General features: G+C 49.3%; 1 protein-coding gene, 1 long non-coding RNA gene and 1 other non-coding gene across 4 annotated transcripts in view; 2 read left to right on the top strand and 1 right to left on the bottom strand.

The window, feature by feature from the left end:
• LOC124080204 (uncharacterized) overlaps positions 1-19,518 on the bottom strand; it is a 31,382-nt gene extending 11,864 nt beyond the window's left edge. The window contains exon 1 of the long non-coding RNA XR_006847625.1: positions 19,481-19,518. This is a non-coding gene — a long non-coding RNA (uncharacterized LOC124080204). The remainder of the gene's footprint in view (positions 1-19,480) is intronic.
• On the top strand, positions 8,416-8,516 carry LOC124080230 (small nucleolar RNA U13). The gene has a single exon (XR_006847637.1). It is a non-coding gene; the product is annotated as a small nucleolar RNA U13 (small nucleolar RNA).
• A 123-nt stretch (positions 19,519-19,641) lies between the features above and the next one.
• The window catches only part of Crhr2 (corticotropin releasing hormone receptor 2), a 48,162-nt gene continuing 39,860 nt past the window's right edge, over positions 19,642-27,943 (top strand). For both annotated transcript variants that reach the window (XM_046426080.2, XM_046426079.2), the window contains exon 1: positions 19,642-19,831. In XM_046426080.2, the coding sequence (XP_046282036.1) occupies positions 19,748-19,831 (84 nt within the window). In that variant the 5' untranslated portion in view covers positions 19,642-19,747. The remainder of the gene's footprint in view (positions 19,832-27,943) is intronic.

Here is a 27,943-nt window from a genome sequence, read left to right as displayed (position 1 = left end):
ATCTGCATGACTCACCATGCACTTGACTCCATCATCTTGTTCACTGCCTCCCAGAGCAGAGCCTCAGATCCATGAGGGCACTGACCCTTCTGTTCCTCAGTGCTACAGCAATGCTTACAGAGTAGGCACTCAACTAATGCATGGCCAGCCAGGCATGGTGGCACACACCTGTAATCCCAGTGGCTCAGGAGGCTGAGGCAGGAGGATCACAAGTTCAAAGCCAGACTCAGCAAGTGAGGGCCTGAGCAACTCAGTGAGACCCAGTCTGTAAATATAATACAAAAGTTGGAGGTAGATGGGATGTGGCTCAGTGGTTAAGTGTCCCTGGGTTCAATCCCTGGTATCCCACCCCCTGCAAAAAAATTGTTGGTTCAATGAATAAATGAGATACAATGAGGCTGTTCTGGGGTGCACAAAAATCCCTGTGATCCAAATCAAAGGAGACAAATGTCCAAATAGAGGTGGAAACAGTTCTCGTGGCAATTGAGGAAGACATGATGAAGGCTGTGGGCTTGGCCCTGAGCTTCGGAGGACAGGGGGGACATCCTCAGATGCAGCTAAGGGAAGGGGACATTCCAGACTGTGGAGGAGAAGAGGAAGGTCTGGAGATCAGCAGCACAGGGGTGTCCTGACAGACCACCTCCTCTCTCAGGAAAAGGGCTGAGAAAACCGTGAAAGTGGCTGTGGAGCTAGGTTTTGCCTACCCCGCAGGAGTAGGCAGGGGTGCTGCTCAGTGGCAGCTCTGGAGAGTCCACCCAGGAAGGAGCTGGATCCCAGAGACCTTAACTAGCCTTCTTATCAGGGCCACCAGTAAGATGGACAAGGCCCTCAAAATCTTCTGGTTCTCCACCCACACTGGAGCCAGAGCTCAGTCAAAGGCAGAAAGTCGGCTGGGGTGACCGGGCCTCCACTCTAGGTGAACTACCCTTTTCATCGGGCCTACCCACCCCAGGAGAGGCCAGAAGAGGCCACTGCTCTGGAGGAGGCTCCCAAGGTCTGGGATGGACAGGGGCTGGGGGTAGGGAGAGAAGGACAAGGTATGTGAGCACTCAGGGCAGCTTGGAAGGGGACTCTGGGTGGGATGAAACCCTTGATCCCAGCTCTACTGCTTGGCTGGGCTGTGAGCAGCACCTTCAATGTCTCTGAGCCTCCCTTTCCTAGCCTGGGGAAACAACTGGCCCAGGCTGGACCAACCTAGGTTCGGAATTGGGATTGAGAAAAGCTTGGAGTACATGAGGGTTCTTATTGATAACCCCATAGAGATCGTGGGAAAGCAGAGGTGCTATCAGGAGGTAATGGAAACTTCAAGAAGTGAGGCCTAGTAGAAGGTCTTGGGTCATTGGGGTGTGTCCTCAGAGGGGATTGCGGGACCCTGGTATCTTCCTCTTTCTCTTGTATTTCTCAGCTATGAGTGAACAGCTTTGCTCTGCCAAGGGCTCCCACTCGCATGCAAGGAGAGAAGGAAGAAGACTAAGGGAGACCAGGATGCCCTGGAAGGGGAGGAGGGCAGCTTGGCTTTCCACAATGGCATTTCGTGACCTGAGGTTCTTGGAGACACTCCTTATCCTTATAATAAATTCTTCTCTTTTTTCTTAATTTACTTTCGGAGAGTTGAGCTGCATGGTGGATTCTGTTTCCAGGCCTCAAGATCTTTTTTGTTGTTGTTGTTAGTACCATGGGTTGAACCCATGAGCATTTTGCCACTAACCTAAATCCTTAGACCTTTTTTGAGACAGAGCCTTTCTAAGGCTGGACTCAAACTTGCAATTCTCCTGCCTCAGCTTCACAAGTCATTGGAATACAGCATGCTGGGTTTGAACAACACCTCATATCCAAACCCTAACAAGGCCCCTGCTTTCCCCGCCCCCCATACACACACAAGGGGTGGAGTCTATTTCCCCTCAGGGGACTGTGATTGGGTTGGTTGATGGAATGATGTGTCACTGACATTCTGGGGCTACCAGATCATGGCAGCTTCCACTTTTACATCCTGGGGGGAGACAGCTGCTGAGAAACTGCTGTGACTCCATTTTTGAAAATAGCTTCTACCTCAAAGGCTGTCCAAGGAAGGGCGCGTGACCCTTGTCCTTGGAAAAACCCACAGAACACTCCTAGGCACATACCCACCCTGCTGAGTTGTTTGTCTGCAAATAACAGGAGAGATCTGCAGCGCCAGGTGTCCCAGACTCAGTTAGGCTAGGTGAGGACCCATAGCAACCCCTTAGCAACCACCAATCATCATGACACAGGGAAAATACCTGGGATACCAGATGACCCCCCAGTAATTTAGTGGTTGATAAAATGTTGGGAAACCATGTAGTTTAGCATGTACACCCCTCGTGGCTTAAACCAATCAGTTCAAAGGAATCCCCCTCTTGTACTAACCAATCATCCCTACGCAACTTGTTCCCGCCAGTGAATGTGCTAATCAATGTTAAGAATTTTTTTTTAACTTTCCTGTGGTATGGAATGCTGTGATGTTGTGACACATAGAGTATCCCCCCAAAACCTATAAAATCTCACTGGACAAAAGACTAGGACTCACTCCCTGGGACCGCTGCGTTGGAAATGGTGGTGAGTCCAGGCTCGAGCTTGCAATAAAGACTCTTGTGTGATTGCATCGGATTTCGCTCCTGGAGATCTATTGAGGTCCCAGAATCTGGCATTACACTGCCACGTCAAAAGTGTCACTTCCCTGAAATTTTCATGCTTGAGAAGGCTGAACCTGGCCACTTGGAGAGGCCACATAGAGAGATACCCACACACAATCTAGCTGGTCCAACTATACCAGTCCACACTCCAGACATGTGAATGAACAAGCCTTCTAGAATGTTCCAGCCTCAAAAGACAACTCATGGAGCTACCTCCAGGGAGTCCTCCCAAAAAATAGAGAAACAGGAGCACAGAAGTCATTGTTTTCCCACTGTGTTCTGCGAAGTCCATTTTGCAGAAATAGACAACAGAAATAAATTGTAGCCAAAGAGCTGTAATCCTCCTACCCACATCTGTTGGGTTCCCGAGTTAAGACAAGAGACAGTTCTGATAGTGAGGTAAATTCAGCTAGGGCCAGTCCCCATCAAGTGAGGTAGGGGTCCAGGTTTGGCTTTGATTGACTTTGTGACTCTATCATTCTGTACATTAGAAATGTTTTCCTTGCCTGTACCCTAGCTAGGTCCTGTACCCTAGCACATCTCTCCTAGACTAGGTCACTGCTGGAACCTCACATAATGATCTGCCCAGAGCCAATGATCTCCTCCTGCATCAGTACCTTTACCAAGCACCTAACTCATTCGATGTACATTTCCTCCATGAATGGCCAATAGCCATATGTGAACACTCTCAAGCTCCAGTAAGCAGGGAAATGCAAAGTAGAGCCAGAAGCAGATTCACCACCCTGCCTATCCCATTGGCAAAATGGAGATTGATAATAATTGCTGTAGGAAAGGGCAAGACGTATTGGAGACCCCAGGTACCAGGGAGCAGGCAATTTGGAGGGTTGTTTAGTAGCATCTCTGAAAATGTAAAGGTGTATATTCTCCAATTCATCAATTGTTATTCTGAGTTTATACCCCAGAGAAATATTTGCACATTACACAAAGAGTGATATGCGAAAACATCCCCTGGAGCATTGTCTATAATGGTGAGACTCTGGAATATTCCACAGCTCCCTCACTAAGGGCAGAGTGTCCCTGCCCTGGTGTGCAAGGTAGCCAGTAGCATACATGGCACTTTGTGCCGTATTATGTTATAACATGTGCACACATGACATATAAAATAATATCTCGACAGTGTTGGCACTGAAATATTTCCAAAGTGCTGTTCAGTGAAAAGCACATCTAAACATTATGACATTAATGTTAACAACCTCACAAAAACTGGAAACAAAATATGCAAATGTAAACGCAAATTTTAAGGTGTGGAAACTTAAGAAATGATCAAAGGGGCTGGGGGTGTGGCTCAAGCGGTAGCGTGCTCGCCTGACATGCGCGAGGCGCTGGGTTCGAATCCTCAGCACCACATACAAATAAAATAAAGATGTTGTGTCCACCGAAAACTAAAAAATAAATAAATATTTAAAAAAAAAAAAAAAAAAAAAAAAAAAGAAATGATCAAAGGTGTTCTCAAGAAGGTGGTTGATATTGGGAGAACCAAGAGGGGAGTTTGTCTCTTTTTTTTTATTTTGAGTTTTTTAAAATAATGACAATGTATTTGTATATTTCTTATGCTATATAAAATAACTGGAAAATGATTTTTAAAATAAGTATTGAGGACTTTCAAGTTGGTAGGCATAGCTCAGAAGAATCCAGGCTGAGGGTAGAACAGGACTGAGCAGGTCTTTGGGAGCTAGAAGGGTCGGAAGACAGCTGGGAGGAGGGACCCTCGCTTTGAATGGAACTGTGTGCCCATGGGCCCAGCCTTCGACCTCAGCCACCAGCCCTCTTTTGGAAGCCTAGGTCACTGCCTCTGGTAGGACCCTAAGAGCTCCTCTAGACCAAACCTCACCCATTAAGTAGATTAGAGCACTAGCATGACTTACTAGAGTCCCTCCAGAAGGTAGGGCCAGAAGTAGGGTGAAAAAGGTGCCATGCACCCCCCACAGGCCTAGGGCATCTCCCTTCAACTCTGTATCCTGTGTCCATGCCACACCTACATGCAGAGAGAGCCCAGAAAATTTTGGTTCAACAAATGATTGAATAAACCTATAAATGACTGACGAATGGGTAAAAACAAACAGATAGGGTCCAGGCATGGTGGTGCACACCTGTAATCCCAGCAGCTCGGGAAGCTGAGGCAGGAAGATCACGAGTTCAAAGCCAGCCTCAGCAAAAGGAGGTGCTAAGCAAAAATACAATAGGGCTGGCGATGTGGCTCAGTGGTCGAGTGCCCCTGAGTTCAACCCCTGGTACCTACCCCCAAAAAAATTTTAAAAAAAAAATGCTAGATTTCTCAAAGAGAAAGGAGAAGGTAGAGAGAGTCTGTCCTCTCTAGGGGCATAAAGAAGAGATATGGTTAAAGTGAGTGGTGTGCCACAGGGGAGGGAACAGGGGATACAGGGCAGTGAGAGGGCAGATCTAGGCTTTGGTTCTGGATGTTCTCTGGATCATAATGTGCACATGTATGCCTTCTGGGCAGGGCCCTGAGCAATGCTGAGAGAGGTAACAGATCCTGACCTTCAGGAACTCACTCTAGAGCAAGAGTTCTCAAACTTGAGCACGCATCAGAATGATCTTGAGGACTTTTTAAAATTGTAGATTGCTATGCCCCAACTCCAGAGTTTCCGATTCAGTGGGCCTGAGAGTGCTGGCTAGGAAATTCCAAGATGATGCTGGTGCTGCTGAACTGGGACAACAGTGGTTCTCAGTCCTGGCTGCTTGTTAGACTCTCCTGGGAGATTCAGAGCTGCCCAGGCTGCAGCCTTGACCATAAATTGCATCCAAGTCTCTAGAGAAGAAAACCAGACAGCAGAGCTTCTCAAACTTCATCTAAGGTGAAGGACCAGTGTTTTTTCCTTGTTATTGTCAATCAACTGTGGGTTAATAACTCCGAGAAATTCATAAAAATAAATTACTAGAAAAAATGAAATAAGCCATAAAGATCTACACAATATGTCTCCATTTTTCTTATTAGATTCAGCAAACATGAAACTCTTCTGCCACTTGCCATTAAAAAAAAAAAAAGACCTAAACACTTAATCTCAATTTCTGTACTTATTGCAGACTGGTAAGCAAAAATTCATAAGCTGGCAACATGTCTAGATGTCCTTCTCGAGTAGCTCCAGGCTATACCCTCTCGCTCATTCTTGGGGCCAGGCACAAGTCAGACAAAGATCCTTAACAGCCTCATCCTCTCTCCCCACAGGGGGTCATCTGGCTCCCTCTCTGTATTGGAGTCCTCAAATCTGGGTGGATCCCCTTTCCTGTGTCTACAGAGTCTATATTTCTAAGGGCCAGAGTCGAGGAATTTTCTGAAATATTATTAAAAACTTTCCTATTGGGAAAGAAAGTCATCCATGGGAGTCCTACTAGAATAGTGTCTCTGGTAGATTCCTCGTTGGGAAGTCAGCAATTTGGGTCTGGTTTTCAATCCAGCACTAGTTAACCAAGAGGCAAATATTTTTCTGGGTGTCACTTTCCCTCCCTGGGAACTGGGCAGAAAGGCTCTCTTGTTCCTGCAATGTCATCACCATGATTCTAATGATCCGGAAATGCACATTGCCTGCAGCTCAGGCATCCATGGCAGAGACAGAATTCAAGGTGAGAACCTCAATCCTGGGTCCTGATTAACTAGCTACATGGCTCTGAAGCCTGATTGTTAAACTGAAGGCTGCTGTCCCTCCTGAGCAGTGAATCCAGGTGCCTTAGTACCAAGCTTGCCAACTTGAGTAGTAGTTGTTTTTTCCAAAGGCAATCTATGTCCTTTGACTTTCAAGCCTATAATTAGGTCACAGTCACACAGAGAAATTAATCTGGAGAAGTGTTGAAGTCTCCTGTGTAGAGGAACTTACCTCCCAGCTTGAATAGGGACTCACTCTGGGAGCCTAAGAAATCATTTTCCCTCCCCAGGCCTCAGTTTCCACCTCTAAAATAAAGGACATTAAACCAGATGTTTTCTAAAGTCACTTGAAAAACTTACTCTGTTGTATATTTGCCAACCATCACCAGTCTTTTATCCAATGAAAATACCAGTTTTTTAAAAAAAGTAGGGCTGGGACTGTGGCTCAGTGGTAGAGTGCTCGCCTAGTATGCGTGAGGCACTGGATTCGATCCTCAGCACCACATAAAAACAAAATAAAGATATTGTGTCCACCTACAATTAAAAAAATAGATATTAAAAAAAATGAAAGCCAGGTGCGGTGGCACACGCCTATAATCCCAGCAACTCGGGAGGCTGAGGCAGGAGGATCACGAGTTCAAAGCCAGCCTCAACAGATTAGTAAGGCACTTCGCAACTCAGTGAGACCCTGTCGCTAAATAAAATATTAAAAAAGGCTGGGGACATGGCTCAGAGTTAAACACCCCTGGATTCAATCCCTAGGACAAAAAAAAAATGGATATCATTTTCTGGTCTAAACCATCAGGACAGGATGACAAGGGGGAACTTCCATCCCAAATACATTTTCCACTCACTTTCCCACTTAACACCTGCCACAGCAGCAGCTGGGCTTTGAAAGCATGCTATGGGCCAGGCACTGCTGGGTCTGGATACATGCATGAAACCCTTGAAACCAGCCCACAAAGTAGGTACAGTCTCCCACTTAGGATGGTTTTGCTTACGATTTTGTGACTTTACAATGATGTGAAAGCAACACACCTTCAATAGAAACCATACTTCAATTTGGATCTTTTCCCAGGCTAAAAATACTTAGTTTATTTGGGGTGGGGGATTGCGGGGGATTGAACCCGGGGAACTTTACCCCTGAGCTATATCCCAGCACTTTTGCAGGGGGAGTTATCAGGGATTGAATTCAGGGGCACTCAGCCACTGAGCCACATCCCCAGCCATATTGTATTTTATTTAGAGACAGGGTCTTACTGAGTTGCTTAACACCTTGCTTTTGCTGAGGCTGGCTTTGAACTTGTGATCCTCCTACCTCAGTCTCCTGAGCCGCTGGGATTACAGATGTCAGTTGTCGCGCCCAGCCATCCCGACACCTTTTTATCTTTTATTTTGAGACAGGGTCTCATCAAGTTTTCCAGGCTGACTTGTAACTTACAATCTTCCTGCCTCAGCCGCCCTGTGTCACTGAAATTACAGGTGTACACACCACCACACCAGGCTAGCAAAGCTTTCTTGAGAAACTGATCAGTGACAGGAGCTCTAGCTGCCAGGCAGCCACGTGGTCACAAGGGGAAACAACCAAGAGAGCTCTCTGTTGCTAAGCTGTGGTGTCGGGTGAATTACTATATTTCAACTTACAATATTTTCACCTTGTGATGGGTTGATAAGGACAGGGCCCCCTTGTAAATCAAGAAGCATCTGGACCGCCATAGATGCTATTACCAGCTCTACTTTAAAGAGGGAATTTTGACTCAGAGAAATGAAGTTACTCATCCAAGGTCATGCAGCTGGAATGCAGCAGACAGAATTCTCACCAGGAAATCTGCACCCATCAGTTTCAACTGAGCCCCTACTATGTGCATGGGATACACTGTGCAGAATCAATATCTGGGGACACATGATGGTATGTATGCTGTGTTCAAAAAACAGTTTCCCCTTCTTCCTGTGAAGCCAGGGGAAATGCAGGACAATTTGATTCTTCTTTGTCAATATTCTGTATGCCTGACAAAGAGAACATTAGCCAATTGTGCAGGGAGATGCAGTTCTACCCACAAATACCTTCTATTATGGCTACATCAATGGCCACAGTACTCAGTTTGAGAGCACTATCCTTTTTAAGGGAAAAAAAAAAGCTCAATTTGTTTGCAGTTCATAAGCACGATGATTGGGTTTCACACTGTTGTGAGATGTGCTTTCCTCAAACCTCATTACAACATCAACCATTACCCCATCTGACGTGAACTTGGTTGGAAAAATGAAAAGAAAAAGCTTTTGAGTGAAATTCCAATTCTCCCTTCACAAAGAGCCTCCCAGTATAAGAGCAGCCAAAGGGGCAGGTGCCTGCTGCCCAGGTTGGCTCTGAAATTCAGAAAGAGATTTGGGCAGGGGGAGGGCGGATGTTCTTTCACAGAAACCTCTGGGAAAGAAAGAATGATATTTATAAGGACCAGAGATGTTGGGTGGCGCTTTCCACAGAAGGGCACCACAGCATGATGTTTAAAAGCACAGACCTCTGGGGTGTAACTCTCAGTTCCATCACATGCAAGCTCTGTGACACTGGGTTCAGTACCTGACCTCTCTGAGCTTCAGTCTCCTCGTCCCTAAAACACACACAACAGTAAGGTTTTGTGAGGGTTAATTAAGTCCATACAGTACTCTCATCCCTTGGTACCAAGGAGAGATTGGTTCAGGGACCTCTGTGGATGCCAAAATCCATGAATTCTATAGTACCTTGTAGAATGTGGTGTAGCTATTTGCATATAACTACATAATCCTGCTGTGTACTTTAAATCATCTCTAGATTATTTATAATACCTAATGCAATGTAAATGCTATGTGAATAGTTGTTCTGCTGTATTGTTTAGGGAATAATGACAGGGGTAAAAAAAATAAGGTCTGTGCGTGTTTGGTATAGATGCAATTTTTGTTTTCAAATATATTTCAGCTGAGGTTGGTTGAATCCATGAATGTGGAACCCATGGAGACAGAAGACAGATTGTATATACTTAAAGGGATTAGAATCATGCCCAGCAAGGACCCAGACTGCATTTGCATGAGCTGTAATTAGTACTATTTTCAGGTAACTCACAAAGCCTGCAATTTGGATGCAGAAGTGAAGGGTTTGGTATAGAATTTAACTTTCCCACTAAATAGACTTCCTCCTAAGAATAGTGATGTGCTGGCCTTCCCAGGGCATGAAGCAGCAAGCATGACTTTCTTTCCCTTCTCTTGAGCAACCAATCGTTCCCTGGATCCTTCCCTGACTGTCCCAGTCCTCGTGACCCCCATCACTTCTCAATACTCTCCCAGTCTTGAGGTCACAGACCAGTCAGGGCAGTTCCCTGACACTAACCCGCATCGCCTCTTCCAGTTGTTCCTGAGCAGAGCTGGTCTCACACCCTGGTAAATGCTGGCCACAGCATTCTACAGAGCTCGGCCTCCACCAGCCCTGGAAAGGCCAGCCTCTTCTGACACCTGCCAGGACTCCGCAGAAGCCTGGCTTGGGTTTGCCTTCCACATCTGATCTGACCCTGAAGTGGATCTCCCATAGCCTCTCTCTTACCACTCACTGGCATCCAAGTCTCCAGGCCAAGAAGTCCCACTCTTCTTGTAGCCCCTGGCCTCAGAGAGCCGCTAAAGGTGGAGACCACCAAGGGCACAGTGGGGTGGGGAAAGACCTAGGCCCGGGCTCGGAAGGCTGTGGGCCTCCTCCTGGTAGCCTTGCTTACAGCCCAGCCTGACTCCCTAATCTGAGGGCTGAGGGCAAGCCATTCTCTTCCCCCAAGACAAGCCAAAGCCATCCTCCCCCACTGAAGCCCAATTTCTACATCTTTTTATTTATTTTTTTATTTTTGGTACTGGGGATTGAACCCAGGGACATTTAACCACTGAGCCACATCCCCAGCCCCTTTTAAAAAATATTTTATTTAGAGATAGGGTCTCACTAAGTTGCTTAGGGCCTACTAAACGGCTGAGGCTGACTTTGAACTCATAATCCTCCTGCCTCAGCCTCCAGAGCCACTGAGATTACAGGCATGTGCTACCACGCCCGTCCCAATTTCTACATCTTTAAATTAAAATTTTCTATTAAAAAGTAATATATGTTATTGTAAACTTTTGGGAAAATACTGAAAGCACAGAAGAAAAAGGAAGAAATCATTGATACTCCCATGATTTAGAGTTAATAAGGTCTAACAGGGTAGTTAGATTCTGTCATAACAGATGTACTAGACACACGAGCTTCAGCTCCATGTGGTAGAAGGGTTTGGTCACCCTGTCCCCAACACAACTAATAGTACAGCATGTGCCCATTTGACCTAGGAGACTCCCAAGCAAAGTCAACCTGAGTCCATACTTGGGGTTCAGACACACAGGCCTGTGAGCTAAACAGACATGCAGCTTTGTCACGGTATCTACTTAGCAAGGCTATGGTGGCCTGTTATTTGGTCAAACCCCTATGAAGATAGCACCGTGAAGGTAATTTTTAGATGCAATTAGCACTTAAATCAGGAGAGTGAGTAAAAGGTGGTGCTCCATAATATGGATGGGCCTCGTCCAATCAGGTGAAAGCCTCAGGCTTCCCCAAAGAAGAAGGAACACAGCCTCAAGACTGCCACATGGAAGCCCTGTCTGTGTTTCCAGCCTGCCTGTCCTGCCCACAGAGTTTAGACTCTAGACTGCAACATCAACTTTTACCCAAATTTCCAGCCTGCCCTGTAGATTTTGGACTTGTCAGCCTCTGTGATGGCATGACCCCCATTTCTTAAATAAATACATAAATAGCCTGGTGAGGTGCGGCAAGCCTGAAATTTCAGTGGCTCCAGAGGTTGAGGCAGGAGGATCGCCAGTTCAAAGCCAGCCTCAGCAACAGCGAGGCACTAAGCAACTCAGTGAGACTCTGTCTCTAAATAAAATGCAAAATAGGGCTGGGGATGTGGCTCAGTGGTCGAGTGACCCTGAGTTTAATTCCCAGTACCAAAAAATAAATAAATACATAAATCTATCTTAGGTATGTACCCTACTGGTTCTGTTCCTCTGGAGAACTCTTGACTAACAGGGTGTAGCAAGACAACATGGCAGGGTTGCTCTGAAGGGGCATCACAGTGGGTCAAAGGACAGAGGACAGGAGCAACCACAGTAGCTATTATCTGAAGAGTTTTACACCCACCTCTCTGGGGCCCTGTGGCACATTTAGCCATTTCAAATACCAGAGCAATCCCATTAAATAAGCCACATGGCACTCCCTAATGGAAATCAGACTGCGGTGGCCACTGTGGCCACACAATGGGCAGTGCAAGAGGTCCACTCCACCTCCCAGTCTCAGTACTCCCAGACAAGGGCAGGTGGAGCCTTAGTCTGCAGAGGCCAAGAACAGCCAGTGAGGGGCAGAGGATGGAGGGCAGCCTCTTGCAGAGCTTCCATAAGGCGGGAGTGGTGACGCCCTGCTGTGGTTAGGGGCTGGGGGTCTCCGTGTGTGAGTCTGTGCAAGCCATCCACAAGGGACATGCATGGGATCAAGAAGCTGGAACTTAGCCATGTGCGCTGGCACATGTCTGTAATCCCAGAGCCTCAGGAGGCTGAGGTAGAGGAGGATTGCAAGTTCAAAGCCAGCCTCAGCAACTTAGCGAGAGACCTTGTCTCTGAATAAAATTGAAAAAGGACTGGGGAAGTGGCTCAGTGGTTAAGTGCCCCTGAGATCAATGCCAGGTATGTAAATAAATAAAGAAGAAGAAGCTGGAACTCTGAGCAGAGGTGACCATGAGAACATGTGCTCCCTGGAACATGCGAATGCCCAGAGAGGTCACTGAGCCTTCCCCTGGGGAGGCAGGATAGCGTGCTCACAGCAACTTGAGCTAAATCCCAAAGGACAGCTGTCAGCACATGCTAAGAGATACAGATGGGGAGGTCAAGGAGAAAGCAGCCCACACAGCGGGGACATGGCTTCCCTTTTGCACAGGACACTGGGTGGAGCTGAAGGGTGTGGCACCTGCCTCAGCCTTTGTTCCTGGCTGAATTCTGCCTTCAGTGCTGCTGATTACCTCTGTGTGTCAGGGGAAGGTGGGAGGGGGGAACCAGGAGGTGCCAGCGATGGCCATGGCAACCTCTGAATCCCCTCATTTGTACCTTACAGAGCTTTGTCTTGTTCCAAGAACAGCTGAGGACCACACAGAAGAGCTCAGAACAGGCAGCAAGGATCCCAGCAGGGTGGTGCATTCCTGTAATCCCCGCTACTCAGGAGGCAGGAAAATCACAAGTTCAAGGTCAGCCTGAGCAATGTAGAGAGACTCTGTCTCAAAATAAAATTTTTAAAAGGACTGAGGATGTATCTCGGTGGTAGAGCTCTTGCCCAGCAAGTTCAAGGGCCTGGGTTCAATCCTCAGAACTGAGAACAAGAGAAGAAAAAGAATGGAAGGCAGGGAATCCCTCATTATTGACAGGCTGGCTTGGACCAAGGGAACAAAGCAGAGCTGCCCCCCTCCAGTGGGCCAACTTGATAATCAGAGTGTCTGTTCTGGGGGACAGAGCACGGCCAAGCAGAGACCAGGGGAGCCCTGGGGAGGGAGGCCAGACATCTGCCAATCCAAACTTCTCCAGCCCTGTCCATAACCTGGGGGAGATGATCCTTAGATGATCCTTAGACAAGTACGTAAGGTCCCAGGTGAACCCCTGTTTTCCAAGGACTCGCAGCTGGCAAATAGTAAGGCAGAACTGGAATCCTCCCTCCTAGTTCAGGCTCAGAGCCAGTGAAGGAGGCAGAGGAGAGCCCTGCCAGGCTGCCAGGTGGACTGCAATCCACCTACAGGTGATGAGCCTGCTAGTTCTTGCTCACCTGTTGAGCCCCTCCTTCCACCTGCAATGACCTACACTTCCCCCCACCCCACCCCACCCCCAGCCTACTGAGCTCAACCTCAACCTCTTCCCCACCGTCTCCAACCCCACAGTCTAGATAGGGGGTACTGGGAACTCCATACTCCCTCTCCCAGACTTTGCTTGCTTATTTGTCTGTCTCCCCACCAAGCAGGGACAGCCACAGTATCTTCCCTCCATGTACCCTGAACTTAGTAGTAGCTCAATAAAGAAAATAATATTCAATTCAACGTACAGGCTGTCTTTTGCCTTCCAGTCAGTGCTCTTGCAGGAGTCCAGGAAAGGTAGATATGGTGGAAGCATCTAGAACTTTCCTACCAGGCAAAGGGTTCCTTAAATGCCTCGTCCCTGAGCACTCGACTTCCCATTCATTCAGCCCTTCAACAAATGTTTGCTAAGAGCCTACTCCAGCCTAGGCACACATGTCTTGCCTTGTGTGGGGTCTGGCACATCATCAGCCTTCAGTGCTTATTGTCTTTGAACTGAAAGAAATAAAATACACTCACACGCCACATGTGGATGCGTCTCAACCACAGAGCACACATTCAATGGCGGGCGCACGACATTGCGTCACCTAGTGATGTTGTAGCATCTTGTTTTGTGTGGTCACACTCTGTGATGGTCTCACAAAATCAAAATCACCTAAGGATGTGTCTCTCGGAATGTGTCCCCATCATCAAGTGACGCCTGACTATAACGATGACAATCCTCCCTCACGGTGCTTGTCATTGGCCAGCCACTCTTGCTTGCCCCTCTCTGTGGCCCTCTGAGGCCACAGAGAACTTACTGCGTTTCACAGGTAGGGGGTCAGAGAGGAAAAGGGTAGAGAGAGCAAGAACATGTGTCACAGAGGCCATAGTGTCCCCTGGAGCAGGCGGGCCCCACAGAGCAGACCCCAGGGATCCTCACAAGCCGCCTCCCCCCAGGGACCAGCAGCAGCCTGTCCTGCACCACCCTTGAACCCCCCCAGGGACTTGTGCCAGGCCCAGCCTCTGGCACCTGCTCCTAGGAGTAGCCTGCACATGGAACAGGGGGGCAGCTGTGAAACCACAGACACAACTACTGGAGCCAGGCCTGAGTGCCCGTCGGCCCTGGAGCCTGACTCTTCCAGAAAATATGAGCCCTGCAGCTGTTCTCAGGCAAAAGTTCAGGGCTCCTCTGTGGGCAGGTAGAACCCCCCCCCCCCAGGGCTGACTTAATCTCTACTAATCAAACATGACGAGTTGTTGTTCTTTAGAGATGGGAATGCGTTGACCTGGCCTCCCTGAACCAGGATTTGGGGAAGAAGACAGCTGGGAGAGAGGGAGAGGGAGAAAACACAGTACGAGTCCACAGAACTCAGAGAAAACAATAGGAATCAAAAATGAGCCAAATCAATGCCTGTTCCAAATTTGGATGGCAGAGCAGACTTCACAGTTTGAGGTTCAATTGGTGTGACCACAGCCAAAACAAGGACACAGCCTCATGCACCTGGGGATGTCACCTAACCACAGGTTGAGGTGGGATGAGAGGGCTCCCTCTGCATGACCAGACACCTCACCTGTCAGAGGCACTGGTTGGAGCAGTCTCAGTCCCTGGGCTCCCTTCAGGGAGGGCTGCTTATACTAGCCCACTCTGCCTCCTTAACTCCAGGATCTGCCTCCAAACCACGACCATGTTGCTGCCCTGTCCCTGTCCCTGTCCCTTCCCTGCTCAGAGTGATCAACAATGTCCTTAAGTCCTCGAGTCCTTCAAAGTCACCCTTTCCTTTCATGGCCACATACCATGACCCAATCACTAGTCCCTCATTGAATTTACAGAAAGCCTGGGCTCTCACCTGCAGTACTGGTTCCCAGACACGGGGATGGGGTGTCTTACATTTTTCTGATCACCTTTTACTCTGAATTCTACAAATGCTCAATTCCTGATCCCTCTTGTGTTGGTCAGAATTCCTTAAGTGATGAGCAAAAGAAGCGGCTTTGCTTGCATAGGGAAGATTTACTGGAAAGCCTTCTCACTAAAGGTAGAGGTAGAGCTGGCTTCAGGTCCAGCTGAGTCGGACCCCCAAAGGCCACCAGACCCTTCTTTCCTTTGCTCTCTGTTCCTCTCTGTGTAGAAGCTCAGATTCTCTATTTGGCTCAACACACAGGGTGTCTCTAGTTCTCCATCTAGAATAGGTTCTCTCTTTAAAGCAAAGATTAAAAATCTCATCAAAGGGCTCTGATTGAGTGGTTTCAGATCAGCTGTCCATTCCTGTATCCACCAACTGTGGTCAGCAAAGTGGGTCCAGCCCCATCAATTGCATTGAGCAAATCCACAGCAGCCAACTGCCAACCAAATCACAGGGTTGGATTCTGCACTCCCAAGGAAGCAAAATTAATTCATGGGAGGCAGAACACTCTTAGATATTACACTGACTATGGCTTTCCAGACAACCAAGCACATAATAGATCTCTGTCTGTCTGTCTATCTATCTATCTAGTATTGAAATTTCACAGGGGAGCCAGGCCAGTGGTGCATGCCTATAATCTTAGCAACTAGGGAGGCTAAGGCAGGAGGATCATAAATTCAAGGCCAGCCTCAGCAGCTTATCCTACCCTAAAAGAAGTGGAGGAGAGGGGACTGGGGGTGCAGTTCAGTGGTAGAGCATCCCTGAGTTCAATCCCCAGTATCTCACAAAATTTTTTGTCCCATGGGGGAAAGAGGTCAATGAAGAAAACAATAAATAAAAAGGTTTGTCTTAGTCCATTCTCTGTTGCTATAACAAAAAAAAAAAAAAAAAGAAAAGAAATCTTGAAACCAGGCATGGCTTCAGAATCTGAAGAGGATCTTCTTGCTGCAAGATTACATGGCAGAGGATATTGCACAATGAGACAGAGCAAACAGGCCGGAAAGAGTTCACTTTTACAATAAAGCCATCCCTAAAATAACCCATTAATTCACAAATGGGTTAATCCCTGCCCTCATGACCCAATCACCCCCGAAGGCCCAACCTCTCAACACTGTGCACTGGGAATCAAGTTTCCAATGCTTGAAATTTGGGGCAAACATTCAAACCACAGCAGGCACCTTATGGGAATGAGGGGGGTGGGGGGCTGTGAAATTCTAGAGGATGGAGCACTTCTCAGAAGGACAGTACCATTCTGGGACCAAACAACATCCAGTCCAGCCTCCTACTTCCTGCTGCTGCTGACCTCTCCCAACCCTTTATCCACCACAGCGCCTCCTCCTTCCCCAAGTACCACTGACACAGGCTGCTGTGCATCCTGAACTCTCTCTGAAGATGGGAACAGCAAAGGATAATGACAGCACCGTTGCTAACTGTCATCTCATCACCATTCGCCGCCACTGTCCCTCCTGGCACCTGACCTAAGTCCACAGTCTTTGTCCCCTCTTCTCCCTCCTTCTCCTTTCTAGATCCCAGGCCCTAGCTCTCTTGCCCTTCCTCTGTTGTGGGATGCCAAACTCTTCTAGTGCTTTCTATGGCTTTATCTTAACAGAACAAGCTAGGGAAAGTGGAAAGGGCTGTCCAGAGGAAACCACAGAGGCCCAGGGGTTTTTTTAATTTATTTTTTAATTTTTGTTGTTAACATATTTCATTTATAGGGTCAAACCCAGATCTTTCCTCAGAGGCTCCTATGGGGGGGATGTGTAAAGGAAGTACTCCCAGGAGAATATGGTAAAGGCGGGAAACAGAACAGAGGGCAGAAAGATCCCAGCCTGGCCTGGTCCCTCAGGGAGGCTCGGGGTTTGTCCCACCTCCAGGCAAAGAAGCACCAATCAGTGGGTACTCAGGATGACCCTGGGGAGCTGGGAGAATACAAATTAGTGAATACTCTGGGATCTCAACTGTGCAAAAAGTAATCCTAGTTTCCTGAGAGCAGCTCTCTCTCCCAAGAGAGTTCCAGATTGGGGAGGGGATTTATTTGCAAAGGCAAGCCAGGTCAAGGCCACTGCTAAGGACTGAATGTTTTTATGCCCTCCCCAAATTCATACTGAAGCCCTAATCCCCAATGTGATGGTATCTGGAATCGGGGCCTTTGGGGGGTATTTAGGTTAGATGAGGACTTAAGAATAGCTCCCCATGATGCGATTGGTACCCTTATAATAAGAGGAAGCGGCCAGGGCCCTCTTGCCATGGGAGGACATAGCAAAAAGGCCACTATCTACAAACCAAGAGGACCCTCATGAGCACTGCACCGTGGCGGGCAGCCTAATTTCGGATTTCCCAACCTCTAGAAGAGTAAGAAATAAAGTCTGTTATTTAAGCTACCAGGGGTACAGAATTTTGTTATAGCAGCCAAGCTGAAAGACAGGCACACAGACTGCTTGCACAGGGAGGGATCTGGGCTGTGCAGGGCAGTGCAAGCCACATCGACTGTCCTACAGCTGCACACTTCCTTCTGGTCTGTCTCCAGCTCTTTGGGCCCTACACTGTCTCCTGGGCCAGGTCCCCAGTCAAGCCATCCTGCACATGCCCAGCTCCTTGCTTCCTCTGGCTGGGACCGAGCCCCTGCCCTGCTCTTGTCCATTGGTCTAAGTCCTTCAAGGTGCTCCGTAGCACCTTCCCCAGGAAGTCCCCTCCCTCGCCCCCTCAGATGCACTAACACTGGGGTTGCCTCACGCCCATCACAGATGGCTACTCCCAGCTCTCCTCCCCACCCTTTCAGCGCCCCCTGCAGGCTTCAAGGTTGGCCTTAAGGGCACAGCCTTTGCTGTCACTGTGAGGCAGCCCAAAGAGATGACCCACCCATGGGCTCAACAGAACTGTCTGACCTTTGGCTGGCTCATCAACTCTTTCTGGGCCCACCCATCCCTCCAAGTCCTGCTGAGCCCCAGGACCTGCTTCAGGGAGCCCTCTCTGACCAAGCCCATCTGGTTGGGGTCAGTAAAGCCATTTCCTGTCCCAGGACTTGGGATGGGGTTTCCACCCTGTCACCTTCAAATGAAAAAGTAGTTCTGGTCAGTTCTTCCTCAGTTTCCCCCACAAAGATTCCCCTGCACCAAGCTCTATGCTGAAGAGAAGAGAGAAGAAAAACGGGAGAAGAAGACAGGGCACACTCATCCATGGTGGACAGAAGGGCAGCCACAGAGCAGTCCAAACTAGTGAGACTGGGGCCTGTAGGACTTCAGAGCAGAGAGAGGGGGAAGCCAGAGCAGTCAAGAAGGCTGCTTGGGTATGGTGCAAGCCTGTAGTCCCAGCAACTCTGGAGGATGAGGCAGGAGGATCACGAGTTCAAAGCTAGCCTCAGCCACTTAACGAGGCCCAAAGCAACTCAGCTACTCAGCAAGACCCTGTCTCTAAAAACACAAACCAAACTGGGGTGGGGGTGGGGGGAGTCTGGGGATGTACTCAGTGGCTAAATGCCCCTGTGTTCAATTCCCATTGCAAAAAAAACAAAACAAAAAAAAAAAATGAGGTTCTTGAACTCAAGGTGAGTTCTCCAAGGCCTCTACCACCCTGGTGATACCTCTCCACACCTAATCACATTCCTGGAATGCTTGCCTCTTGGTCCTAGCAACTGATGCTTAAGCATTTAAACCCCTGCACCAGCCACCTGTCGGGAGCCTTCCTGAGGTTCTGAATCTGCTTTATGGTGCCAGAAGCCTTGCCCCTATCCCCACCACTTACCCCTGGTCATCCCAAGCAAGGGATTGGGGAATCTCTGGGGGTGGCCTGGCATTGTTGTTTCTGCAGTCATATTTTGGATTTTTGTTTCATTGTTGTTTAGCATTTTATTTGGATATAATTTCAAAGGTGTAGAAAAGTTGGAGAATGATCCAAATTGTATTCATATACCTTTTGCCCAGATTTACTAGTGATTTGACCCCATTTGCTTTATTATCCTTCCACAGATGTTTCTGCATCTGTGTTTCTGAACCATTGAAAAATAAGTTAAAAACATGATTGGAGGTGGGGGCTGGAAACAGAGCTCAGTTGGTAGAGTGCTTGCCTCACATGCACGAGGACCTAGGTTCAATCCTTAACACCCCCACCAAAAAATGACTCTCATTTTACCCTAAATGCGTATGTTTCTAATAACAAGAGGCTCTTACCTACCCACGGTGCAGTTACAAAATCGGAAAGCCTATATCATCTGAACAGGACTATTCTTTACCCTGGCAGCTAGGTCCAAATCACCTTGTCCCGCTAGGCTTGGGCCACTGCTCAGAGCTCCCTAGATACTTGGAATCTGCATGCGGCATTGGGAAGTGCTGATCCAGAGGATACAGGGAGAATCCCCATTCGATTCTCAGGCAGGGACTTTAGCCTGAGGTCCCCTCCTCCCTTTCCCTGTCCCTTGGCGGGGAGCTACCGCCCAGGCAGTGCTGGCGGGCAGACAAAAGGCATTACCTTGCTCTGCGGACGGTTGGGGAGCTGGGTCCCCTGGCTGTCGGGGCTGGAACCAATGCCCAGCTCCAGCTATAAATAACCCTGAGGGGGCGGGCCGTGGGCGGAGCCACCCCTACCCTCGGGGAGGCGGTGGAGAATGCCCCCAGTGCCCCGGGCCTCACCTCAGCCTCCGGGAGCAGCAGCTGAGGGACAAGCCTTCGGAGGGGCCTGGGAGGGACTTGCTGTCCTGGAGAGTGCGGGCTCTGGACCCTACCCTTTCGGCGCGGCATGGGGGGTCCCGCGGGGCTGCCAGGTCTCCTTGATGCCCCACAGCCCCTCCTCTACCTGCTGTGCCTGCTCTCATTGCTCCAAGTAAGTGCCTGCGGGTGGGCACCATGGTGGCCTCAGGAGCTCGGAGCTCCGCACTCGCCCTATTGGGACGGGGGAGTTCTTGGCGATCCCTGTGACCCAAGATGGGATGGAGATCTCGGGCTGGGTGAGGGGGCAGGTGGAGGGCAAATAAAACTAGCCAGCTAGGATGGAGACAGGCCCATGTGAATGAGGAGAGGGTTCTGGGGCCACACTCTAGTGACCAGGACCTGTCCTTCAAGACAAGAAATTCTCCGTCCACAACCCATTCTCTTTGCTCCCCCCATGGATCCTTCCTTCACTTCCCCTGCAGGACCCTTGATGTCCTTCTCCACCCTAGTTTATCTGGCCCTTTCCCCCAGCAGACCACCAGAGAGCTGCCTCCCACCCACCCACAGCTGCCTTGTCCCCACCCCTCCTCTGATGCCAAATGAGCCAGAGGACAGAGGGGCAGAAGAAATCCAGTCTAAGGGGTTATTAAGACTCTGGGCTTCCCCCATCCCACCCACCTCGACATTCTGGTCAGAGTCAGGGTCAGCCCAAGGGAGCTAGGGTGAAAAGAGGGAGGGAGCTAAAACAAAGAGCTGAGGAAGTTCGGCTTGAGACCAGGAAGGAGGGATTCCCAGAAATATGCAGGAGGAATCTCTTCCCATTTCACAGATGAGGAAACCAAGGCTCAGAAAGAAGGATGACCTATCCTCCGCCACACTTTTCAGGAAGAACTACAACATTAAAATAGGGCAGAGGGCAAAGAGGGACAGAGCCAGACTGAAAGTCAGGAGGCCTCTTCCTATCCGGGCTCTCCTGGGGACCAGCCTCAGGGGCAGTGTCTTGGCTCTCAATGTCCCTGTATGTATGAGGAGAATTTATTCATTCCACAGTCATGTAGTGAGCACCTACCAACTGTGGAAAGTGGCTTTCCCTAGAGGAGCCCTTTCAAATTCTTACTTTGCCCCTGAGTGTGTAACCTTGAACAAGCCAAACTTTCCTCGCCTCAGTTTTCTCATCAGTAAAATTAGGATGACATTGGTGCTTCCTGAAGTTAGTTGAGAAATAGTAGAGATAATGCAAGAGAAGTGTTTGGCACTGAGCTTGGTGTGGAGCAGGCACCCAGAAAATACGGGCTATGGTGTTGTGCCAGACAGGAAAACGCCAGAGGCCTTGTCCTCGTGGGGTCCCCTAATGGGCCTGGGAGTTGTGTACCATGCTGAGGTGGGTCAGTGTCCACACAGGCCTACCATCCTTTCTTCTTCTTCTTTCCAAAGTGCTACTAGGGGAATTAATTTTTTTTTTTTTTTTTTGTACCTGGGATTGAACTCAGTGGTGCTTACCACTGAGCCACATCCCACATCCCTCGTCCCCCCCACCCCACTCTTTATTTTCCACATTTTATTTAGAGACAGGATCTCACTAAGTTGCTGGAGCTGGCTTAGAACTTGCCATCTTCCTGCCTCAGCCTCCTGAGCTGCTGGGATTACAGGTGTGCACCACCATGCCTGGTGCCATAGTGCTACTAGAGATGGAACCCTTGGGCTCACACATGCTAGGCAAGTACTCGACCCCTGAGCTAACCTCCATCTCTTTTAAAATTTCTTTAGAGACAGGGTTTAGCTGGTATTAGAGGCATGTGCCCCTCTCTGTTAGGCCCTTTGAATGACACTGCAGAATGCATTTGGAGCAGGAGGAGTTTTCAGAGTGGGGTTCACCATTTATCCTTCTACCCGCAGAGGTGCCGGGCTTTAAGTCTCCTACCCATGTGTTCTCAGGATAGGGCTTCCTCTGTTACAGGGCTGGGGCCTTCAGAGAGGGCAAGGCAGTGCCCAGACACCCCCCTTTCTAACCCAATTCTTTTTTGTTTTTTTTAATGGTGCTGGGGATTGAACCCAGGGCCTTGTGCATGCAAGGCAAGCACTCTACCAACTGAGCTATATCCCCAGCACTCTAACCTGATTCTTGAGATTAAGTCAAAAAGATCAAATCAGACAAATGGCTCAGAGTAACAGGCGTAAGTTTAATGAAGGGATAGGAAAAGGGAAAGGGGACATGCTCAAGGGAGAGAGTGAGTCTTCTCAGGCCAGAGACCATGTGGCTCTCCTGCACTCCTGTTTTATTGGAGATCCTAAAGAAGTTTCCATAGAGTCCTGATAGCAAGATGACATCAGACTTCCAAGTCCCCACTGCCTTGACAACTCTAGGCCAATTTGGCCCCTGCTGAGTGGTTCTAATTGGATTCCTAACCAGAGATTCTTACAGATTTTATGATTAGGAGGAATTATTCTCATTATTCTCATCTTCCTGAGTTTCAGGATTTGATCTTTGAAAAGGGTCACAAAAGTCTCCCCACTCAGAGAAACTTGGGGACCTTTTATTGACATTATTTGGGGTCTCCGTTTCTCCTGCAGTTAACAGGTAGTTTGTTGAGCCAGGTAAATTGCTTTTGGGAAAAGAAGCAAGTGGGGGGGGGGGTCAGCACAGTGGGCCCATTGGGCCCATTTTATACAATTATTCCCTTAACCTCGTTTTCCCACCATCCTAATCTGTCTGTCCCCTGTCACCATGAGAGCTGGGGTCCAGAGAATGGGGTCATGATGGCAGCTGCCCAAGCTTGTTAGAGTGAGAGAGCTTCCATTCACTGCTTCAGAGCCTGGTGGGGGGTGGGAGGGAGGGAGGGTGCCCTGTGTTCTGGAGATGTCAGAACCCAAGACCTCAGAGGCTACTGTGACTTCCAAGTCAGCTCAGGCCCTGTCCCCACATCTCCTGATGACCTCAGACTGAGCTAGAAACTACTTCCTTGCCCAAAGTTACTCAGCATGTAACCAGCTGGAGAGAAACTACACCTTAGTTTCTCTGCCCAAAGCCCAGCCTTCCTCACCCTGAGCCTTTGTGGTAATAGGATTTATTTCTGGGTCCTTGGCCAAGTATTCTGAGATTTCTGCTCGCTGGGAAATGAGAACCTGAGAGGAACAGTCAGTGGGGAGGGATGGGCAGCCCAGGGGGAGCCTGGCTCCCAGCCTTCTCACCCATTCAACCTGCATTTAACAAGGACTTCACACTTCAGGGACACAGGATGTGAAAGCCCACCCATGGCTCCTGCCCTTGTGGAGTTCTGGCTCAGAAGGAAACCTGGCAGGAAGAATAACAAGGAAATAGTGTGCGTGTTTACAAACTGGAAATTGGATCTAAGAAAAAGTGAATAAAGGTGTGAGAACCCTGACAGGAGTCTGGTGGGAGGCGACAGGTCCAGCTGGAGTGGAGTGGAGGAGCTGTTGGAGAGGAGGGCTGGGGAAGTGAGCAAGGGATCTGAAATGTATCGCTGGGGCATGCAGAGCTCTCTAAACCCAGGAGGCGCCTGGTCTGATTGGCACTGTAGAATTGCCAGCTGGTCGCTGTGAGAGGAGACGCCACCATGGTCCAGTTCACAATCCCACAGCCTGGTAGAATTCACCAAGCCTTGATTCTGGTGCTCCTGGTTCCCCTGGAGGGTTTATGGGGGCTGCTTGGGAGAGGGCACTATAGCTGTGCTCTGTGCTGTATGCTGAGCGCTGTGCTAAGCCCTCCTCAAACACTGGAGAGGTTATCTGCAGATCGGAAATGGAGGTTGCCATGCGGATGAAACGTTCCAAATCCAAAATGTATTAAGCAAAATGGCTTTTGGGATTTCGGATTAGGGATGCTCAAAGTCCAAATATTCCAAAATCCAGAAAAACTCCAAAATCCGAAATACTTCTGATCCCAAGTTTTTCAGATAAGGGGTACTCAACCTGGATACACAAAGCCCTGAGTCTAACCCTTCCAACAACTTACTCACCTCTCTGTGGAGGCTCCCCTGGAGCCTATCAATCCCTCTCATCCAGCCCCTCACCTTTGGACAGGAATCCCCTCCCCAGGGTCGCTTTCCCCAGGGCCTTGCTTCTGTGGGGGCCACCTGCCCCAGAAGGCTCAGCAATGAAAGAAGAGAATTCAGGGAAGTCCTGGCAGTGGCCGCCAGCCACGGGAACCTGGAAGCTCAGGACAGCTCAGCCCCAAGTCCATGGCCTTGCATGCCCTCCCCTCCCCCTAGCACACAGGCAGACCTGCAGAGCCTGGTGCTCAGGGACCCTGGCCAGAGCAAAGTCATCTAATGACTTTTCCCCAAAATTCAACTCCCTCATGAATGTTTTCTAACCTAATCAACCAATTTGGTCTGTTTTTGCCATTTTGTTAGAGTTTAAGTTTTTTGTTGTTGTTTTGGGTTTTGTTTTGTTTTTTTTTTTCTTTTTAATTCGTCTGAGGGCACTGCCTACTTCATTCTGTATTCTCGGAAGTCTCAAATTTGCAGAGGTTTACAAATAATGGGACTATTCTGCATCCTCTTCACTGACATTTTGTACTTTATCTAATTGCAAACATTTTAAGGCCTCCTCGGCCGGATTGTCTAAAGTCACTTTATTCAGAATTCTAATTTTTTAAGATGTCATTTCCAATGTGCAGGGGGTGGGGGGAAGGCTAGCTCGCTTGAATCAGCTTATTTTGTCTGTTTTACTGAATGGCTGACACGGCAGGTCACTGACATGGGTCACCTATCTACAGCTTCAGAACAACCCAAGAGATAAGACCATCCTTATCCCCATTTTTCAGAAGAAGCTGAGGTGAGGTCCCAATGTCACTGGGCTGGTAAAGGGCAAGGCCAGGACTCCAATCAGACAGCCCCAGTCCAGATTCTCTTCCCTTAACCAAAATTTAATTTTAATATTAGACTATTTTTAGAACATTCAGACAGAAGCCAAAACAAACCAAAGAGTAACGATTAGGCAAAGATGAGTTGATCATTAAGGAGATGGTTTTAGCCTAAGTGACTTGTTGAGGACCTCTGATGGCCAGTGCCAGCCCTTCTTCCCCTCCTAGGCCCAGGTATGGGAGAGGGGCAGAGAGGAGAGGAAGAGTCCTGGGCTTTCAGAGGGAAAGAGAAGAGCAGAAGGAGGAGAACATGGAAGCTTCCCCAGGAGCCTTGGAGGCTGAGGGGGTTGGAAGGAGGGGTGGGCCATCCTGGGAACAGGGACCTGCCCAAGCAGTGACACAGGGGTGGGAAAGCTCCTGGGGTCTTGGGGTCCTTACTCCAGGTTCCACATCCTATAAGTTGGATGGAACGTGTAAATTCTCCCCTTCCTGGAAGCCAGCCCAGATGCTTTAGAAAATAAACTTCTTCCCTTCAGACGACTTCCGGGGCCTACCCTCTCCTCAGCCCTCTCTCCCCCCTCCCTCCTCCTCTTCCTCTCTGCCCTCTCTTTTCCTCCTCCTTCCTTTCCTTCTCCACTCTCTTTCTCTTCTCCACTCTCTCCCCCCTGCTACCTGCTCCTCCTTCCCCTGACTGAGTCCTCACTGAGCTTAGGCTCAATGAAAACCTCTGAATGAGGAAGCTTCTCCCTCCAACGAGTCCTTCCCTGACCTTGGGGAACAGAGGGAGGAGTAGGGAGGGCTCATCCCCATTCCCTCCTGTCAGGGGCAGCCTGGTCCAAGGACTGTGGTCCCGTAAATCTCCCCAGCTTAGACCAACTGCTATATTTAGACAGAAGTTTGTTGCCAGGAGGGAACACTAGGCTGGGCCAGACCCACTGGCTCCTGTGAGGTGGCACCTTGGGGGCCTCCTGTCTGGCCCCTGGGGCACAGGTTCTGCCTGAACAGGGCGCAGCGTGGAGGAAGAGCAACCAGAATCAGGCCTGCTGTCTTTTCCCTGCTCTCTCCAGGGGCTCCTCTATCCTGTTCTAAGGCCAGGGATTCCCATGGCAGGTACACAGGGGCCAGAACCAGGAAGCAGAGAAGGAGAGAGAGGGGCGGGGAGCTCTCCTCACCACACCAAAATATAAACCCCAAAGGCATGTCCCAGTGACCCGTCTCCTCCAGCCACACCCTGCCTACAGGTGCCACCCAGTTCATCCACACCAGTAGATCAATCTGCTGATTAGGTTAAGGCTCTCATAACCCAATCAGTTTGCCTCTAAACCTTCTGCACATGAACTTTGGGGGACACCTCATATCTAAACCATAACATCCCGTATTGGGGGTGTAGGGTATCTCTACTGGCTGAGGGGACTGTGGTCTCATTCATCCATCGAGTCAGTCGTCAACAAACATTTGTTGAACACTTGATATGTGCCAGGCTCTGGGCTGGGAATGGACACAGATATAGACCCTGGGCTATAGATTTCATGGGGCAGATACTGGGGTGGAGGCTGGGCTCTGACCCCCCAGACAGCAAAGAGCCACTCAGTACCAAAGTCCAAGACGTTCCCATCAGAATAGAGGATACTGGCAAAAGGAAAGCCCTCTCACACTCTGACACCACGCAGTTCTCCAGTTCCCTGGGGCACCCATGGCTTCCTACCATCCAGCTTGGACCTGACACTATCCAGCGAAGATAGCGCAGACCCACAGCCAAGGGCTCAGTCCACCATGGCTGCTCCCTCCCCAGGCTCCCATTGCAAGTCCTTTGGGCTGCAGATCAGAGACTCCCACCACCCATCTTCAGGTCCGGGAATGGGAAGAACAGCTCACAGAACTGAGGGGAATATTTACTTACATTTCCCAGTTTATTATAAAGGGCATGACAAAGGATATAGATGAAGAGATACACTGCCTCTTCTGGGAATGCCATCTCCGTGTGCTCACCAATCCAGGAGGAATGTCAGCTTCTAGGGAGGCTTTATTACACAGGCATGATGGATTCCTAACTCGGTCTCCGGCCCCTCCCGCTTCCTCAGTGGCAGAGCCTGAAAGTTCCAGGCTTCTAATTACTGCTTGGTTTCTTGGTGACAGCTCCATCCAGGAGCTCACCAAGAGCTGTCTCGTTAGAAGGAAAGATGCACCTGTCACTCAAGAAACGACAAGGGTTTCAGGACCCCTGTGTCAGGAACTGGCGACTAAGAAATAGAATTTCTTCTTATATCCCAATATCATAATGGGACTTACCGGGGCTTAAGAGGTTACAGAATCCAAAGTTCTCATCTCCCCTGTGCATGATCCTGCCTAGCTTGCTAGGTCTGCATCCTGTGTCCCAGAGATCTGCCTATAAGCTCCCCACCCTCAACCTCACCCTCCTCCCCGGGAAGAGAGGGGCTTTTTATTACTGTGGCCTTCTGAGTACCACTGCCACCCCATTGGGGGCTGAGTCCTGTGTTCGTGTTCCCTCACTGTGATAAACTACCTGAGATATACAACTTATAAGGAAGAAAGGTTTCTTTTGGTTCAAGGTTTTGGAGGTTTCAGTCCATGGTTAACTGGTTCCATTGCCTTTGGGCCTACATAGAGGGAGAACATCATGGTGGGATCTTGTAAGAGAGGAGGACTATTCACCTGACGGTGATCAGGATGCCAAGAGACAGGAAGGGACTGGGATCCACTTCCTCTTTCAAGGCATGCCCCAATGACCTAACTTCCTTCCACTAGGCTCCACCTCTTAAAGGTTCTACCACCTCCCAGTCCTGCCACAAGCTGAGGAACAAGCCTTCAACATGTGAGCCTTTGGGGAACACTTGTCCAAAACAGCAGAGCTTCTCAGGCTTCATCCTTCATTTTCTTCCCCAAGACTAGCAATTCCTATCTATATCAGACCAGCCCATCCCCTACCCTGTTTGGGCTCAAAGCCTGCCTCTGCCCCTTATCTGCTGTGTGGCCTTGGGAGATGGCTTCACCTCTCTGGGCCTCCATTGCCTCATCATCAAAATGGAGCTATTTACAGCTACCCCAGAGGCTGTGCCAATGAAAAAGGAGCTGTCTTCTGTAAAGCATTTAGAGGTGTGTCCAGCATGCAGTAAGCACTGACTACATAAAGGGGCGAGGGAAGGGCTTTCCTCCCCACTCGCTCCTCCCCCTGTGGCACCTCCTGTGCCCACTCAGCTCCTGCCCCTGAAGTCACTCTCTCCTCTCCACCCTCCGTCCTGCCTGCACCCAGAGTCTTTCCCTCCTTTTGGACTTGGCTCCAATGCCCAGTCCAGGGAGACTTCCTGGTCCTCCTCACACCCACCACACAGGGCAGAGGACTGAGCTCGTAAGTGGGTGGAAGCTGGGTCTTCAGGGGCCTGCTGGACAGAGGGGTGCCAAGGACCTGTGTAGGTCCATACTGTCTGAGCACTGGGAAGG

Source organism: Marmota monax, unplaced genomic scaffold (assembly GCF_021218885.2).
Source record: "Marmota monax isolate L192 unplaced genomic scaffold, Marmota_monax_Labrador192_F-V1.1 WCK01_AAM20220418_F8-fsc00133, whole genome shotgun sequence".
Taxonomy (NCBI): Eukaryota; Metazoa; Chordata; class Mammalia; order Rodentia; family Sciuridae; genus Marmota; species Marmota monax.
This window is presented reverse-complemented; position numbering and strand designations above follow the sequence as displayed.